This window comes from Colobus angolensis, unplaced genomic scaffold (genome assembly GCF_000951035.1).
Source record: "Colobus angolensis palliatus isolate OR3802 unplaced genomic scaffold, Cang.pa_1.0 Scaffold79, whole genome shotgun sequence".
Classification (NCBI taxonomy): Eukaryota; Metazoa; Chordata; class Mammalia; order Primates; family Cercopithecidae; genus Colobus; species Colobus angolensis.
The window spans coordinates 5,203,892-5,222,471 of NW_012121709.1; the positions used below are offsets into that span (position 1 = coordinate 5,203,892).

The window sequence follows — 18,580 nt, forward strand, 5'->3', positions numbered from 1 at the left end:
ATGGTCTCGATCTCTTGACCTCGTGATCCGCCCGTCTCGGCCTCCCAAAGTGCTGGGATTACAGGCTTGAGCCACTGCGCCTGGCCAAAATCTGCTCTTCTAGCTATTTGAAAATATACAATAAATTGTTGTGAATTATAGTCAACTTGTAGTGCCACAGAGAACCAGAACTCGCCTCCTGTCTAGCTGCACTTTTATATCCATTAACCAACCTCTGGCTGATAGTGTCTTTCAGATAACAAGGTATTTCTCTGCACACTAGTAGCAAGTAGTGTTTGTTTTTTAACCTACATTTATGAACTGTGGGAAGTAACCAATCAGAGTGCCTAAGACATTCTGCCGCCGCGACAGTAGTAGGATTTACGTGGTTACTAGACCACAGCTTTTGTTGTCCAGAATGTGGCTTCACATCCTTGTCACATCATGCACACTTATAAAAGAGGTGTGTTTTCAACCACAGGGCCAAATACGCTCATAACTCTGTCTCTTGTAAGGTGTTTCCCAAATGATATTTCCAATAATAATGAACTCAAGTTGATGAATCAGTTACTAAACCTTGAATTTACTCTGGTTTGTTGGTTGGCTGGTGGAGTGATGTCACTCATTTATCTGCATTCTGATATCCTCCTCAAGGAGGGGAGAGGAAGTAGCTTACCTAGACTAATGTCTCTGGAGGTGTGCGTAAGAACCCTTGGGAATATATTAAACACAGGACTATCATGGGTCATGTCTATCGCTTTGGCTAAAAAAAAAAAAAAAGATTGAACTTTTCAAAAAATAGATTCTGAAATGGAGATTTGCATGTAGGTGCTTTAGTGGGTTTTCCTTTCAGGGAGGTCCTGAACTGAGCAAGGGGGCCAGGCCTTTGTACCCAGCCATGGACTAGTCATTGGATACAGGCTGCCTTAGCGGAGATGGGAGGGGATGCAACTTGGGTGAGGCAGCTTGTTTGGCCAAAGGCATTGCCTGCAAAGGGACTCAGCTGTCAGTCAACAGCAGGCAGCATTTTCATCTAGGGGAATGAGTGGGACCGAAGCGGGATCTAAGTGACCCACTGCAGTCGGATGACAGGGAGCACTGATACAGTGTTATGCCAGAATTATTCTTTAAGTGTGCAGCATGAAACTTGAGCATTTGGTCTCCTCACCTTGGCGGGGGGTCTACATATTTCTTGAGATGTGGACCTTCCTTTAGTGTATTGGTTTCTTTTTTTTCCCTACCATTTTCCAGTGGTTAGCCACACGGAAGGTCATCTACATGAAAGTCTGGGACTTTTATCTCTTTTGGAGTTTAGATAATAATTCTGAGAGCACAGTGATTTTTTTAAGTTTGGCTGCGTAACGTCATTTACAAAATTACAGTTCAATGCTTTGAAACAGTGTTGCCCTTCGGAACTTGTAAATGATCAAGAACCATCATAATGCATGCATTAAGAGTGAGACCAGCATGGGGTCTCATTTTTATTCTTAATAGCATACCTATTTCACAGAATGCTTTTACCTGTTTTACAGATGAGAAAGCACAAATGCACTTAACCCGGTTGCTTGTTGGTAAGGTGAGCGAACAGATGTATCAGCTTGAATCTTTGCTCTGAACCTCCATGCTGGGTTGCATTCCAGAGATTATGGTGGTTGGGATCAAGGATGCTGGTGGTAGGGCTAGGGTGGTGCCAAGATACAGGCATTATCTTCCGTGATGAGGATGGAGGCTAGGCCAACGGAGTAGGCAAAAGATGGAAGGCTCCTGTCACCAGAGGTGTGACTTTTCTGTACCAGAATAGCTAAAGACAAAGATGATGGTGTCCTTTGCCTTGTCAGAGTAGTGTCAAGTCCAGAAACCAGTTCCTAGTGAGTCTTAAATGGGACCAATTGAAGAAAGCGATGCCTGGCAAGTAGTTTCAATGAATGCAGGCTTTTCCTTGCCTTTGTTCTGGTTGTAGGAGGATAAGGAACATTTTTCTCTTGTTTCTTTACCAAGTAGGTAAAGAAGGCCTCTCCACAATGTCAAAATAATCCAAAAAAGAAAGCAGGAGGAAGACCATGATTACAAATGAAAGTTTCATCTCGAGTGTAGCTTTCCTTGGCAAGCAGTGACTCCCTCCAGTGTTGATTTGAGGAGTCTCAAGTTGTATCTGGGCCTAGAGAGAAAGTGATGCCTCTTTTTCTTGATGAGTGAAACCAGTTAGTTGTGGGAGGGGAGGGAGCCTGACATTAAGCCAATGACTTTCCATTATTTTTTTAGGCAAGCACCCCTGAGCCTTCTAATTACACTTGCAGATTTTTTTTTTTTTTTTCTGTATGGCCAAAATTTCTCTCTTGATTTAACATTCTGTTCCTTCTCTTTGCCCACAGAGAGCTGTCAACTCTTACTCTTTTTTTCCTCCAGAGATCCCTTTTGGCCTTCATCCTTTGCACTATTTTTGCAGTTAAATACTGCATTTCCTTTTTATGCTCTGGGCTGTCTTTTAGCCCCGAGACTCCTAGATGAACAGAAACTTCATTCCAGAAAAATCTTTACCCTGAGTCTTGGTAGGGTCTAAATCAGTGCTTAGACTCCCTTAAAAAACACTGAGGTGATTTTTTGTTTGTTTTGAGACAGCAGCCTTGCAATACGTAAGACCTCTGCATTTGACTGGTGAATTAACAATTCGCTTGTAAGCAATAAGTCACTGATGTCAGCCAAAGCTTATTAAAAATGGATTTTATTAAGTGAATGCTATTGGGGCACAGAGTGCAGCTTTTCCTAGCTTCGCAGAAGCCCATACCAAAGTGAGCTTTGGCAGGTGGATTGGGAACAGACAGAGGGGTACATACGTACACTTGGCTTTTTTTCTGTTTTACACTCATATTGCTTTGTGCTACCAGGATCGTCATGACAGCCTTATCTCTCAAATAAAGCCCGTTACCTCATCTCTAATTGCTTATCCAAAGGCAGTCGAGCTCTGATTTCTTTGCGTTAATAAATGACACCGAAGAAGAACTGCTTTGTTTGCACTGGTCCACTCAGGTTAACCAGTGTAAGCCCCTGAGAGCATTAGGAAACCTTGCACTTCTCCAAGGAGAGGTGGCGTTCACCTCCGTCAAGAGCAGTGTCTGCTTGTTTACTTTTTGCTCATGTTTATAGCCCTGTTCTTTTCCCAGTGAAAACCCCTTAGTGACCTAAAGCAGCTTTTCTCTAGCTGTGTGTGCTCACTCCCTTCCTTGTTGGGAGTAGTGGTGGTTGTCCTGGGAGGAGGGGTGGCCTCCCTGATTTCAAGGCTCACTTTCTTGGCCGCCTGCTGCTCACCTTTCCTTAGAGGTCAGGAGGCTTTCCACAGACCTTGGCACTGATTCCTGTGCCATACACCAGGCTGGAAGATAGCACCCCTGCTGCTTTGTGAAGCACCATGGGAAATGGTCATATGGGTTTCCTAAGTGAATGTGAGGAGTGGAGGCGTAGGGGGGTCAGAGAATGGAGGATGGCTGGCAGGTTCTGAAATAGTTCCATGACTGCCTCGTGAAACAGTACGGATGCCTCCCTCCTGGGAAATAGCCTCATCTATCTTGTTACCACCTAAGAATATCTCTGGTCATTTAAAGGGCCTGTAAATTTGAGTTATTCCTATATCTAAGAATTGTAAACTTACTTCCTTTTTTTTTCCCCTCAGAATGAAATGAATGATGTGCCTTTCTTTGATATCCAACTGCCTTATGAATTGGCAATCAATATATTTCAGTATCTGAACAGGAAAGAACTAGGAAGATGTGCACAGGTAAGCTGTCGCCAACAGATGTTCAAGATTTTCCTAAATGTGTGATTAAAGTATAGGACTCTCCTAGGTAATAGAAATTTACTCACAGAATTATAAACTTTGCAGAATTAACGACTTGGATGGCAAGTTTACTTGAAGGAAAGCCACCTTGACCTTAAAGGATTATGTTCCACATCACCACTCGGTGTGTATCTTTCTGTGGCCCAAGAGCTCTTTTCTCCCTGCAGTCTGAGTTATGGCTGACCTGTGGCAGTGTGCTGGTGGCCGACAACTTAGTGCTCAGCCTTTATTGAGCTTGTCTGTGCTGTTAATGTACCCACAGTTTTTAATGCAAAGATGTGAGCCCTTGGTTAAATTGAGCCAGTTGTTAGGTTGGTAGCTGAGGGGTCAGCCCGGGGACAGAACATGTTTTAGGTGAAGTCATGTTTTAGGTGTATAGTCCAAAGTACCCCTTAAACGTTAGTATCTCACTCAGTGAGGTGCAAGGCGAGTGAGAACTGAGACCCACCAAGGGAATTGCAAATCAATGTCACCCGTCTCACGCTTACTCTGGGGCGTATGCCTGTGGAGTGGAATGGTGGGAGATATCGTTTAGGCCAAACTGCATTGTGTTTAGGAATCATGGTGGAATCTTGATAAAATGCAGGTTCAGATTCAGGAGATCTGGGGGTGGGGCCTGATGGTCTACTTTCTTTTTTTTTTTGAGACGGAGTTTTGCTCTGTCGCCCAGGCTGGAGTGCAGTGGGACGATCTTGGCTCACTGCAACCTCTGCCTCCCGGGCCTAAGCAGTTTTCCTGCCTCAGCCTCCTGAGTAGCTGGGACTACAGGCACGTGCTGCCATGCCTAGCTGACTTTTGTATTTTTAGTAGAGATGGGGTTTCACTGGCCAGGCTGGTTTCAAACTCCTGATCTCAGGTGATCTGCTGCCTTGGCCTCTCAAAGTGCTGGGATTACAGGCATGAACCACTGCCGGCCCCATTAAGTCTACTTTCTAAGCAGGGGATGCCAGTGTGGCTTTGGCCACACTTTGAGAGAGGCAAAGGTTTATACCATTAAAATTGTTCTCTTATTCTTGTCTTTTTGGCCAAGAGTGTGTGATTGATTTTTCCTTTCTTTTTTTGAGGCAGAGTCTTGCTCTGTCACCCAGGCTGGAGTGCAGTGGCATGATCTCGTCTTCCTGCAACCTCTGCCTCCTGGGTTCAAGCTATTCTCTTGCCTCAGCCACCCAAGTCGCTGGGATTACAGGTGCATGCCACCACACACAGCTAATTTTGTATTTTTAGTAGAGTCAGGATTTTTGTCATGTTGGCCAGGCTGGTCTCGAACTCCTGACCTCAAGTAATCCACCCATCTCGGCCTCCCAAAGTGCTGGGATTACAGGCCTGAGCCACTGCGCCTGGCCTGATTTTTCTTTTTTAAAAATTTCATTTTAGTTTTTTAAATGGACAAATAAAGTTATATATATTTATCAGGTATAACATGATTTTTGAAATATCTATGCATTGTGGAATGGCTCAGTTGAGGTAACTAACATGTATTACCTCATATACTTATTTTCTGTGGTGAGAATACTTAAAATCTATTCTCTTAGTGATTTTCAAGTATACATCATTAACTAAAGTCACTATACTGTACAGTAGAGCTCTGAACTTATTTCTCCCATCTAACTGAAATTTTGTGTCCTTTGACATCTTTCCAGTGTCCCATCCTGCCCTGCCAGCCACTGGTAACCACCATTCTACTCTCTACTTCTATGAGCTTAACCTTTTTAGATTCTGCGTTTAAGTGAGATCATGCAATATTTGTCTTTCTGTGGCTGGCTTGTTTCACTTAACATAATGCCCTCTAGGTTCACCCACCATGTTGTTGTAAATGGCATGATTTCCTTCCTTTTTTTTTTTTTAAAAAGGCTGAATAGTATTCCATTGTGTATACATACCACATTATCCATCATTTATCTGTTGATTCTGTATCTTGGCTGTTGTGAATAATGCTGCAGTGAGTCTGGGAGTACAGAGATCACTTTGACATACTGATTTCACTTCTTTGGATGTATACCCAGCAACCAGAATTGCTGAATCATATGGTAGTTTTATTTTTAATATTCTAAGGAACCTCTGTTTCCTTAATGGCTGTGCTAATTTCCATTCCCACTAACAGTGTGCAAGGGTTCCCTTCTCTCCATGTCTTTGTCAGCACTTGTTTTGTCTTTTTGGTAATAGCCATTCTGACAGGTGTAGTTTTAATTTGCATTTCTCTGATGATTAGTACTGTTGAGCATTTTTAAATATACCTATTGGCCATTTGTATGTCTTCTTTTGAGAAATGTCTATTCAGGTTCTTTGTTCATTTTTAAATTGGGTTTTTTGTCTTCTTTCTATTGAGTTGTTTGAGTTCTTTATGTAATATTTTGGATATTAACTGCTTATCAGATACATGGTTTGGAAATATTTTTTCTCATTTTGTAGGTTGTCTCTCTACTCTGTTGATTGTTTCCTTTGCTGTGCAAAAGCTTTTTAGTTTAATGTAATCCCATTTGTCTGTTTTTGTTGCCTGTTCTTTTGGGGTCATATCCAAAAAATCATTACCTATACCAGTGTCATGGAGTTTTCCCCTGAGTTTCTTTCTCATAGTTTTACAGTTTCAAGTCTTATGTTTAAGATTTTAATCCATTTTGAGTTTATTTATTTATTTATTTTTGAGACACAGTCTCACTCTGTTGCCCAGGCTGGCATGCAGTGGTGTGATTGTAGCTCACTGTAGCCTCGAACTTTTGGGCTCACATGATTCTCCCACCTGAACCTCCAGAGTAGCTGGGACTACAGGCTCACGCCAACATGCCCAACTAACTTTTAGATTTTTTGTAAGGACAGGGTCTTGCTTTGTTGCCCAGGCTAGTCTCGAACTCCTGGCTTCACGTGAGAGTTAACTTCTTTATAATAGTATGAGATGAGGATCTAACTTCATTCTTCTGTATGTGGATATCCAGTTTTCACAACACCATTTATTGAAGAGACTTTTTTCCCCATTGTGCGTTCTTAGTGCCTTCATTGAAAATCAATTGACTGTAAATGCACAGACTTATTTTTGGACTGTCAATTCTGTTCTACTGGTCTGTGTATCTGTTTTTATGCCAGTGCCATGCTGTTTATATTGCTATAGCTTTGTAGTATATTTTGAAACGAGGTATTATGATGCCTTCAGCGTTGTTCTTTTTGCTTAGGATTGCTTTGGCTATTTGCAATGTTTTGTGTTTTTATGCAAATTATATCATTGTTTTTTTCTATATCTGTGAAAAATGTCTTTGGAATTTTGATAGAGATTGCATTTCACTCACTTTGAGTAGTATGGACATTTGGATAATATTCTTCCAATCTATGAACATGGAATATTTTTCTTTTTATTTGTATCTTCTCTTTTCTCCTTAGTGTTTTATAGTTTTCAGCATACTGGTCTTTAGCTTCCTTGGTTGAATTTGTTCCTAAGTATTTATTTTTGGTGTGGCTATTGTGAATGGGATTATTTTCTTGATTTCTTTTACAGATAGCTTGTTGTTAGTGTATACAAACTCTACTGATTTTTGCATATTGATTTTGTACCCTGCAGTATCACTGAATTTGTTTATTAGTTTCTTGGTGGGGTATTTAGGGTTTCCTATGTTTATGTTTATATTGTCTATAAACAGGAACAGAATAACTTCCTCCTTTCTGCTGGGATGCCTTTTATTTCTTTCTGTTGCCTAATCGCTGTGACTGGGACTTCTAGTACTATGTTGAATGGAAGTGGTGAGAGTGTGCATCCTTGTCTTATTCCTGAAGAAAAGCTTTTAACTTTTCACTGAGTATGATGTTAGCTTTGGTTTTGTCACATGTGACCTTTATTGTGTTAAAGTCCATTTCTTTTATACCTCATTTATTAAGAGTTTTTATCATGAAAGGATCTTGAATTTTCTCAGATGCTTTTTCTGCACCTAATTGAGATGATCACACCATTTTCCTCCTTCATTCTGTTAATGCATTGTAGTACATTTATAGATTTCTGTTGATTTTTCATAAGTTAAATGGGTGTATGTATGATTGCTAACCATTTGACCTTTGATGGACAACTGTATTGTCTAGGAGACACTGGAGTATCCATTCTCCATAACTGCCAGAAAATTAGTTTGTTTAGTGGTTAACATTTTCATCCCTGGATTCTATAATACATTTTACACAGGTGTTTACAGCTTCAGGAGAAAGGGTTTGCAACATTCACTGGTAGGAAAACTACATAAAATTCAAAGCACCACCAAGACTATGAAGTTCAGCACATGAAGGTGGTTTGAGAATGGTGAAAACTGTAGCCAAATTTAGACTCTAGAGCTTGCTACCTCCATGGCAGTTCAGTGAAATCACACATGATACAGGACCATTTAGACAGTTTATGGTGTTCTACTCTTTCTTTTTCTTTGATGGAGTCTCGCTGTCGCCAGGCTGGAGTGCAGTGGCGCGATCTCGGCTCACTGCAAGCTCTGCCTCCCAGGTTCAAGCGATTCTTCTGCCTCAGTCTCCCAAGTAGCTGAGACTACAGGTGTGCCACCACGCCCAGCTAATTTTTGTATTTTTAGCGGAGACTGGGTTTCACCATGTTGGCCAGGATGGTCTCCATCTCTTGACCTTGTGATCCACCTGCCTCGGCCTCCCAAAGTTCTGGGTTACAGGCGTGAGCCACCATGCCCAGCCGTTCTACTCTTTAATGATTAAGCATTTTGCTTAATCATTTTTCTACTTGAATATGAATTTGAAAGAATTTTCAATATTCTTGATTGTTGCAGTATTGCTTAAGTGGGGGCATTGGCAAATATTTTTTGATGCAGCGTGTGTGTCTTTAGGAAATGATGGAAATTATTGAAAGGCTAAAATTCACTTAAAAAATGTGCTGAAGTGTAAACTGTGCTTAGAGCCTATCAGTTGCATTAAGCATGAGTACCTATATTGTTTTCTTTCCCCTTGGAAATTTGATTTGTTATATTCTAACTTTACACATTGGCCCTGCTCCCAAGAGTTGAAAACAAGAGTGTAGCTAAATGAGGCCAGTTCCTGGATTTCAGCCTGATGCTGTTAGCCGAAGTCTTGGAACAGGGTCTAATAGCTAGCTGCTTTACACAAAGTCAGCATTAGATGATAAAATCTTCATTCTTGATAGCAAGCTGCTGTTTAAGAAATCATTTCTTTTAACATTGCTTTTTGCTCTCCTGCTTTGTAGAGAGCCATGTGGCTTTCACATCTGCTGCTGGTTTTCTCATCCAAAGAATTTATCAGAGAAAGATAGAATCTAGTGGAAGAAGAGATCCCCTTTTGGTACAATGGGGCTGCATTACGGGGTAGATTGGTTATGCTGGTGAGATTATTCTGCAGGTGTGAACAGTTTAATTTGCAACACAGTAGTTTAATTGTCCACCAGAATTCTTCCCTCTATGGCCAGTTGGATTTGGCTGTTTTTGTTGTTGTTGTTAACCCGGTTTTTAGAGCACATGTATAAGAATAGAAAATATTCTTAAACAAAACCCTGTTAGTGTACAGTGACTAAGTTGGCTGTGATCTGTGAAGTCATTATTTTTATGGAGCTCTTACATGAGAATGACAATAGATGGCCAGTAGTTTGTAGAATTGGCTTTGTTTCATCAATCATTAAAATTAAAACCACAAAATAATTAAAATAAGTGGCATTTTCATTTGTTTCTTGGGGTGTTTTTATTTTGAAACAGGGAGGAAGTCCTTCTGTGGAATGTCCTACTGCTTTATGATTTCATTTTAAAGAGGCTTGCATTTTTTCTCTCTCTCCATCTCTCTTTTAATCTAGGTGCCTTGGGATTTTAGTGAAATTGAGCCAGTTATGTGGAACTGGCACCATGAACTAAATGTATGCCCTTGGAGAAAACCTGTTTGCTTAGATCTTTATGCCAAATTGGTAACTGACTAACAGTAAGAAACTCTGTTACTGGGAGGCCTTTGAGATTTAATTATCCCACAAACCATGCCTGAGTCTGATTTTGCTTTGACTTTGCCTTCTTTCCATATCCCCTCCTCTTTTTCTGCTTTTGGGGCTTTATGTTTTGAAAACTGAACTCCCGCTACATTAGTTTGTGATCCTTGTGTACTTTTGATGCTGAGGTCTCCAGCTCCTTCCTTTCAATAGTTGTCCCTCAAGGGACTTAATATCTCTGTGGGAGTGTTTCTTGCTGAAACATCTTGAAAACAGTGTAGCTTTTAGTAAGCAAAGTTACTTGTTGGACAGTTCATTGAACAGGTTTACAATCTTGCTATTTATAATTTTATGTTCATCTTTTTTCATGCCCACAGGATTCCTGGCATTTAAAGGAGACTATTTTTTAGTGGATAACAATGACACAGTTGTTGATTTCAAAATTACAAGTTGGTTTTTAGGAGAAAAGTAAGTCTGCCGTTATATTACAACATGAATAATTCAGAGGAGAGATGGATTTTAGGTATTTACCAACATTCATTTTTTAAACTTTAAAAATTATTATAAATTCATAGGAAGTTGCAAAAAAATAGTACAGAGAGTTCCCGTGTACCCTACCCCCAGTCTCCTCCATTGGTAATATCCCACTACAGAACAGTAGCAAAACCAGGACCTGACATTGGCACAATCCACAAATCGCTATTTTACATGCACATATTTGTGAACTTACGGAACTTTACATGGATGTAGATTTGTGTGACCACCGTAGTCAACATGTAGAACATTCATCACAAGAATCTTTTGTGCTACTCTTTCACAGCCTTTGACGGCGACACTGGCCTCAAGTCCTTTCCCTGAGCCCTTCACCCCCAGCTCCATCTCTAACCCCTGGCAACCACTGATCTGTTCTCCAGCTCTATAATTTTGTTTTCAGTTTTTTAATGTATATTTTAGTTCTTTGTATTTCCTAATGTGTAATTTTAGGAATTCAGCCCCGTAAGTAATGATGTCGTGCTTTTCAAGTAAAAGGTAGAGAAACGTGCATAAACAAAGCAATAAAGAAAAAGAGGGATGCCACAGAGGTTAAAAACTTGAAATTTATAATATTGGTGAGCAAGAAGTAGGTGACAGCAAAAAAAATAAGTAATTGTAGAACTAAAGACCAGTATATTAGATGATGGTATTTCAAGTTTCAGGGAAAATGTGATTTTGTGTCCATGTAGGAGAAACTAAAATCCAGGCGCTTATAGCTAAAGATCTATAATCTTAATGAAGTCTATGTAAGTCAGGAATCCATTGCCAAGTGAGGCTGAATTGATTTTCCTGGCAAAAGTGATTCTGCAGACCTGTAGTTGCTGGCAGGGTTCCCTTAGTTCTTTACTTTCACCCTTGCCACCAGACTTCTCTATCAGGAAGTTATATGGAAGGTTCCTTGTATGCTGGAGACCCAAGTGCCCTCAGGAGTTCCTTTTAATTCATGTGATTGTTGTGGCTGCCTCCTTTAAGCACAAATTTAGGGAAAGGCAAAATCACTCTAAAAAACAGATTGGGAGCTAGATGAAACAAGAATGGCAAATGATCATTGAGCCAAGTAATGGGTACTTTGGAGTTCTTTATATTGTTCACTTTACTCTTGTGTGTTTGAACTTTTCCACAATTAAAAAGTTTACTAGAAAAAAAAGCATAAAGCAAAAATAATACATGTGAATAAGAAAGAGCCTACGGAGGGCAGCACATGCCAGGAGCTGAGCTGTGTCTGTGACCTTTGAGAATAAAAGCAATCTAATTTTTTTTAAAAAGTTGGACTTTTTATCTCATTCAGTTATTTACATAGAGCTGATTATGTATGTGTGAGGTACTGTTCTATATAGTGAAGACAGCTGAGAATAAAACATAAAAAACCTGCTTCTCAGAGAGCTTCCATTGTATACAATAAAGACATGATTAAATAGAGTTATCAGATGGCAGTGAGTGCTATGGAGAAGCACAAGACAGTAGAGGTGATGTGGGGGTTGCACTTTTGAGTGGCCAGGGAAGACTTTGCAGAGAAGGTGAGCTTTGAGCAAAGAGCTCAGGGAGGGGTGAAGGACACTGTGCAGATCTCTGGCAGAGTGGAAGAGCAAGGGCGAAGGACTTGAGGCAGGCGCAGCTGAAGCTCATCTGAGGCAGAGTGCACCTGCTGTGTTTGAGGAACAGCAGGAAGGTCCAAGTGGGTGGCTATGGTACGCTGAATAATGGCCCTCTCCCAAATACGCTCATGTCCTAATGCCTGGATCCCACGAGTATGTTACCCTTCATGATAAAAGGCTCTTTGCAGATGTGATTAGGTTAAGGATCTAGAGATGGGGTGATTATCTTGGATTATCCAGGGGGGTCCAGTGCATTACAAGTCTCCTTGTAAGAGGGAGGCAGGACGTCAGGGAGGAGAGGAGATGCTGTGTTGCTGGCCTTGAAGGTGGAGGAAGGGGCCACAAGCCAAGAAACGTAGGTAGCTTGAAGCTGGAAAAGGTAAGAAAATAATTTTCACCGGGCGCGGTGGCTCATGCCTGTAATCCCAGCAATTTGGAGAATCACTTGAACCTGGGAGGTGGAGGTTGCAGTGAGCCCAGATCACACCATTGCACTGCAGCCTGGGCAGCAAGACAGAAACTCCGTCTCAAAAAAAAAAGAAAATAATTTTCTTTCTGAAGCCTCTGGAAGGAATGCAGCCCTGCCCACACCTTGCTTTTACATTTCTGGTCTCCAGAACTATAAGAGAATAAATCTGTGTTGTTTTAAGCAGCTAAGTTTGTAAGTTTGTTAGCGCAGCCATAGGAAACTGATACGGGGGTGTGGTGAGCAGAAAGGAGTAAGAGGAGGAGAAGGCTCAGAATGAGAGAAGCACTTAATCTGTTAAAAGAACTCGAAGTTTTATTGTAAATGAGATGGGAAGCCTTTGGAATGTTTTAAGCTTAGGGGTGATGAGAACTGCCCTACATTTTAAAAGGGACCATTTGGGCTGCTGTGTGGAGAATCGGTTGTTGGGGGACAAGGACAGCAGCAGGGAGACCAGTTAGGAGGCCACTGAAATAATCCAGAGAAGAGCATGTGGTGCTTGGGCCAGGATGGTACCAGCAGAAGTGGACAGAGTCAGGATTGCAGATGGGCTGGATGTGGGGACAGAAGGAAGAGAGTCAACAAGGACTCCACGGTGTTTGTCCTGAGCAACTGAAGGAATGAGGTCACCGTTTACTGACAAGGAGCAGACCATGCAAGGAGCATGTGTGGGTGTGGGGGAAGATCCCTCATTGGTTGTGAGGCTGAGGATGAGCTCTTTGTTGAGCTCTGGGCTGAAGATGGAAATTTGGAAGCTGTCAGCCACATTGATGGTATTTAAGGCCAGGAGACAAATGAGAACATTAAAGAAGTGAGTGTAAATAGAGGAGGGGATCAGGGATGGAGCCCTGGTGCCCCACAAGGATTAGAGGCTGTGGACATGAGCAGGGCCAGCACAGAGGACCGGGAAGGAGCTCCCTGCCAGGCAGGAAGAAAACTCAGGTGTGTCGTTCCCTGGAACCACGGGATAAACGTTTTCCAGGAGGAGAAAGTGTTAAGCGCCGCTGTTCATCAAGAGGAGGACTGAGAAATGACCGTTGGGTTTTGCAAGTTGGAAGTCACTGGTGACCTTGACCAGAGTCAGTGGTATGTTGGGGGCGAAAGCTAGTGGCTCAGGAGCAAGTGGAGAGAGAGGAAATGGGGATAGTGAGTGCATAGAAAGCCGTCTGTATGTGGTGTGTCCTCCCACAGTAGACTTGGTGTGTGAACCTGTGAAGGGAACAATGAGACTTCCCCTCTGTGAGCCTCACTGGTAACCCTAATCCAGGCAGAGCTAATAAAGCTTATTTTTGAGCCAACAGCTTTTTTTTTTTTTTAATGCTGCAATTCACAGTGGTGCTATAAAGCAAAATGCTGGAGACACTTTTATTAGCAAGTCCTTGCAGCTGAGGCTCACTCAGTGGGGCTTTACTGAGCAAGGCCATTCCAACTCTGGTGTATTAAAGAAAGACCATTAGGCCTCTGGAAAACCCAGGCTTGTAAACTTGCTAGATTTCATACAACTTAAGGAATCAAAACAATTAACAAGCTTTCCTTTTGGTGGAGCCCTTTAACATTTGCTTGTGAAAGTTTAACTGGGTCTTTTTCTTGTTGATTTTTTTTCCTTCAGAATTAAAAGACATTTTTAAAACCTGTCATTTTTGTTCTCCTTTAAAAGAAGAAAGAAAAGCACTCTCCTTTTATAGTTTGCTAAAGAAATTGTTGACACATTTCTGTTTTTAATACCTAACTGTGGATACAATCCTGATCCCTTTTTGGAAGTCATTCTCACCTCTGCCTTTTCTAAGTCCCTCAAAGAGATTTTTTATTTGTTATCCGGGACTTAAACTTTAGCTTGAATATGATTTTCTATAGAAGAAGCACTGTGGGCCGGGCGCGGTGGCTCAAGCCTGTAATCTCAGCACTTTGGGAGGCCGAGATGGGCGGATCACAAGGTCAGGAGATCAAGATCATCCTGGCTGACACGGTGAAACCCCGTCTCTACTAAAAAAATACAAAAAATTAGCCGGGCGTGGTGGCGGGTGCCTGTAGTCCCAGCTACTTGGGAGGCTGAGCCAGGAGAATGGCGTGAACCCGGGAGGTGGAGCTTGCAGTGAGCTGAGATCGTGCCACTGCACTCCAGCCTGGGGGACAGAGCGAGACTCCTTCTCAAAAAAAAAAAAAAGAAGCAGCACTGTGGCCCGGGGTGAGTAATGTGGGTGATGCGCCACAGCATCAACTCTGTGGTCTCAGTTTTTCATCCCGTAACCCCATTGTACAAATTTCAGGTCATGTTATTTAAAATGATTTGGCATTTTCCTTGAAACTGTTATAAAAAGCTGCTTTCAGCTTCCAGTGTATTTAAGGTCTGACATATTTGAGACTTCCTGAAAGTCTCATTGAAAAGTTTCCATTTTAAAGTGGCTGAGATTTGCACGGTTCTCATGAAAACTCATACAGAATGTTTAGTTTGAGATTTTCTAGTTTGTAATCATTGAGCACTAACTTTGGATTTTCCTAAAGTGCAGATGATTCAGAGTCTCCATCCAAGAAAACGCAGCTTGTAGCTCATTTTTGAACACATAATTAAAAAGATTGCTTCCCCTGTTTGGGGCCAGTCTTGCGATCTAACCTGGGTGTAAGGGCAGGGACCCCAGCATTTCCCCCATAGCTTCCTCAGCCATGGAGAAGTAGCCCCAGCCTGGGTGCATCCATGGGGTCTCTCTCACATGCCAAAGGTTTTGGTTTCATAGCTTGAGGTGGGCAGTAGATGAGAACTGCGGGCCTGAATGCCCAGTACATGGTTAGTGCCCAAAATGTATCTTTACTGATTGACTGCTGACCCAAATCAGTGTTCTCTAAAGGGACTTCTACAGAGCACTGGGCTTTTGAGATACGCCTTGCAAAAAGAGGTCAGGAACCAAATGAGTTTAGGGAATGCAGCTTCTTATACAGGTTGAACTCCCAAATCCAAAAATCCCAAATCCCAAATGCTCCAAAATTAGAAACTTTTTCAGTGCTCATTGGAGCATTTCAGATTTTGGATTTGGGGATTTGGGAAACTCAGTCAGAATAATGCAAACATCTGAAATCCAAAATACTCTTGGATTTAAGCATTTTGGATAAGGGATACTCAACCTGTATCCCCTTCTTAAGAGATGTGCAACACATGCCACCGCTATTCAAAGCATCGAGAAGTTCTGCAGCAAGGAATTCTGCTTCGTTTTGTTTAAAGCAGTGTTTCCTAAGCTCATTTGACCATGGAATCCTTTTCTAAGGAACTTCTTAACACCTGGAGGTGTTGTACTACTGAACATGCTTTTGGTCCATGTAATTAAAGAATGACTACATTTATATGATCTCTTAATTACTCTGAGTCTTTTTGGTTCAGTAGTTACATTTCATGACTTTTACAAAATGTTATGGTTTCTACAAAAAAGGCGTATGTATGCCCAGGATCAGAGTAAAGCTGCCCTGTGTTTCCTGAGCATGTTCTGCCTTTGAGAACCCGTAAAGGTCTTGTGTATTACCCTTATCTTACACCTTATTTAACCGTGCATTCCAGGGCTCAGTTAGAGGACATACTCTGCTCTGGAACTACTTAGGTTGTGGCCTGGCTCACTCACAGCTGACATTGGTCGATCCCTGTCTATGCTTCATGATTGCCCAGTGCTTAGACTCACTCTGGCACAGACAGATGGACAGACAGCATCTGGGTGTCATGGGTAGGCTCAGCTGTGGACCAGACATGCCAAAAATGAAACCATGGTGTTCTGTCTAGTCAAACTGGAGCTCCAGCATTGCTGAGTCGTTATCCCGTTCTTTATTGCCTGACCACTTGTGATCAGACGAGGGTTTGTTTTCCTGAGCCCTAAAGGCTAAGATGGAGAAGTGTGGGATGACAGTGTGGTTAAGTGGATTTGTAACTTATGCTGTGGCCATGCCCAGGGTGGGCTGCCTAATGGATCCATGTCAGCCTGTGGGGTGGGCTCCAGTGGTTTACCACAGAGCTAGAGCCCTGTCTTTAGAACCATCCTGGTTATCTATTTTTTTTTTTTTTAATAATTAAGATGCAAAGGCCCACAGACCGTATTTTGCAGATAACTTATGGGATAACTGGCTAATGCAATGGATGACAGAATTGGGATTCATAGATTATTTGGGGAGGATAAAATGCCAGGGGGTGGGGCAGACATTGAGATGGGGATTAAAATGAATGGAAAGTTTACAAAGTTAAGAATTTAGGTATAAAAAATAGTGTGGTGGAAGGATGGTGGGCCTTTTTTTTTTTTTTTTATTTCCTGTTTGTGTTTAAAAAAACCCTGAAGAATCATGAGGACCAAATTGAGGTTACTGTTGCAGGGAAGAGAATGTGAATGGTGAGAGATACGCAGGAGTTTTAAGCTGATTAGCAATCTTTCCTTTCTTCTGCAGGGTGGTGAGTTCATGGGTGTTTGTAACATTCTTCATACCTTTTCATTTCCCTTTAATAAAACAGACTGCAGAAACTTTAGTGAACCATTAGTTGAGTAGCCATGTTGATGGCTATAAGTAAAGCAGAAAACCAGTGTCTGATAAGATCCTTCTGTGCATGGCACTGCACAGCCCATATTTGAGGTGTTATTGAGTCCTGAGTACCACATTTGAAGAGGGACACTTTAGATGTACAAATGTTTTAGGATGCATTGAGAAAGTGTCGGAATGGAAACTGTATGAAAAATAGTGAAAGGAAATGGGTAATAATTAGAGCAATGAAGAAGTTACTAAGGGGAAATATGATCTCTGTCTTCAGCTATTTGAGGGACTGTCAGGTGGAAGAGCAAATAGATTTCTTCAAAAGGGCAAAATCAGGGCCATAGGTAGAATGAATTTTCTAGACAGCGGAAGGAAACCCTTTCTAATATTCAGACTGCCTGTTGGTAGATGAGACTGATGCAGGAGGTCAGCTCTCTACTGGAAGCATTGCAGGATTGCCTGGGCCCCATTGGCCAGGGATGCAGGGGGGGTGCCTTCTTGCAATGAGGAGATGCCCTGAGTTGATCTCCAAGGACCCTCTTGATTCTTCAGGTTCTAAACCACTGGAGACTGAGACAGCATGACACCCTCAGCATTAGAGTGTGACACTTAGGTTCAGAAAAATGACAACGTTGTCACTTATTTAACGCCACGTGATCTAACTTCTGATGCTGTGAATTCCATGCGAAGCATCCATGCCTGTAGGGAAAGTGACTGAGGCCATGTGACTGCTTGTCACACATGGAGCTTGCGTGCACACATATATAGCAGAAGCGTAATTAAGGGGGCCGGAACTTTAATGTGTCATCAGGGTTAGGTTGGTCAGTATTGCTTTGATACGCTTTTGGTTGAATAAGATATTGTAATGGTTATTTTTGGTGTAGTTTGTTTAAGATAGAAAGTCAAATTTTGAGACCGAGATAAACTGAGTTCCTAGATTCCCACTAGTTTTACTTTGTAAGTTTTAGCCTCTTTCTGTGTGACTTACGTCTTTTTTATACCTCTGTCCCTTCATTACTGCCTTCTTTTGTGTTAAATAGATATTGTCTAGTATGCCATTTTAATTTCTTTACTCTGTTTTTTTGAGTTATTTTCTTAGTTGTTGCCTAGGAATTACAGTGAACACCTTAGTTTAAAATAATCTAGTTTGGATTAATACCCACCTGATTCCAATAGTACACCAAAAACTCTGCTCTGAGATAACTTCATTTGGTGTTTGTTGGTACACTTGGGTCATATCCTAAGGCCTCTGAGGCTTTGTTCATTGTATTCATTTTTTTTTGTTTTGCCTTGTTGTTTTCGTTTTTTTAGAGATGAGATTTCACTATGTCACCTAGTCTGGAGGGTAGTGGTGCAATAATAGCTCACTGCAGCCTTGAACTACTGGACTCAAGCAATCTTCCCGCCTCAGCCTCACAAGTAGCTAGGACTACAGGCACACACCATCACATCTGGCTAATTTTTTTCTTTTGGTAGAGATGGTGTCTCACACTGTTCACGAGGGTGGTCTCAGCTCACTGAGCAATCCTCCTGCCTTGGCCTCCAAAGGTGCTAGGATTACTGATTTTTTTTTTTTCCTTTATTCTTCCCACCCCCTCCCCGCCATGGAGTAGATAATCTCAGTTGACCTGCTTTAAGTTTCCTGATTTTTTTTTTTTTTTTTTTCAAGACAGAGTCTTGCACTGTTGCCAAGGCTGGAGTGCAGTGGCGTGATCTTGGCTCACTGCAACCTCTGCCTCCTGGGTTCAAGTGATTCTCCTGCCTCAGCCTCCTGA

The 18,580-nt window shown here is 41.8% G+C and overlaps 1 protein-coding gene across 1 annotated transcript in view; it reads left to right on the forward strand.

The window, feature by feature from the left end:
- Window positions 1-18,580, forward strand: part of FBXW8 (F-box and WD repeat domain containing 8) — a 112,755-nt gene that overhangs the window by 8,245 nt on the left and 85,930 nt on the right. The window contains 2 exon segments of the mRNA XM_011928706.1: window positions 3,019-3,063; window positions 3,612-3,751. Coding sequence (XP_011784096.1) covers window positions 3,019-3,063; window positions 3,612-3,751 — 185 coding nt within the window.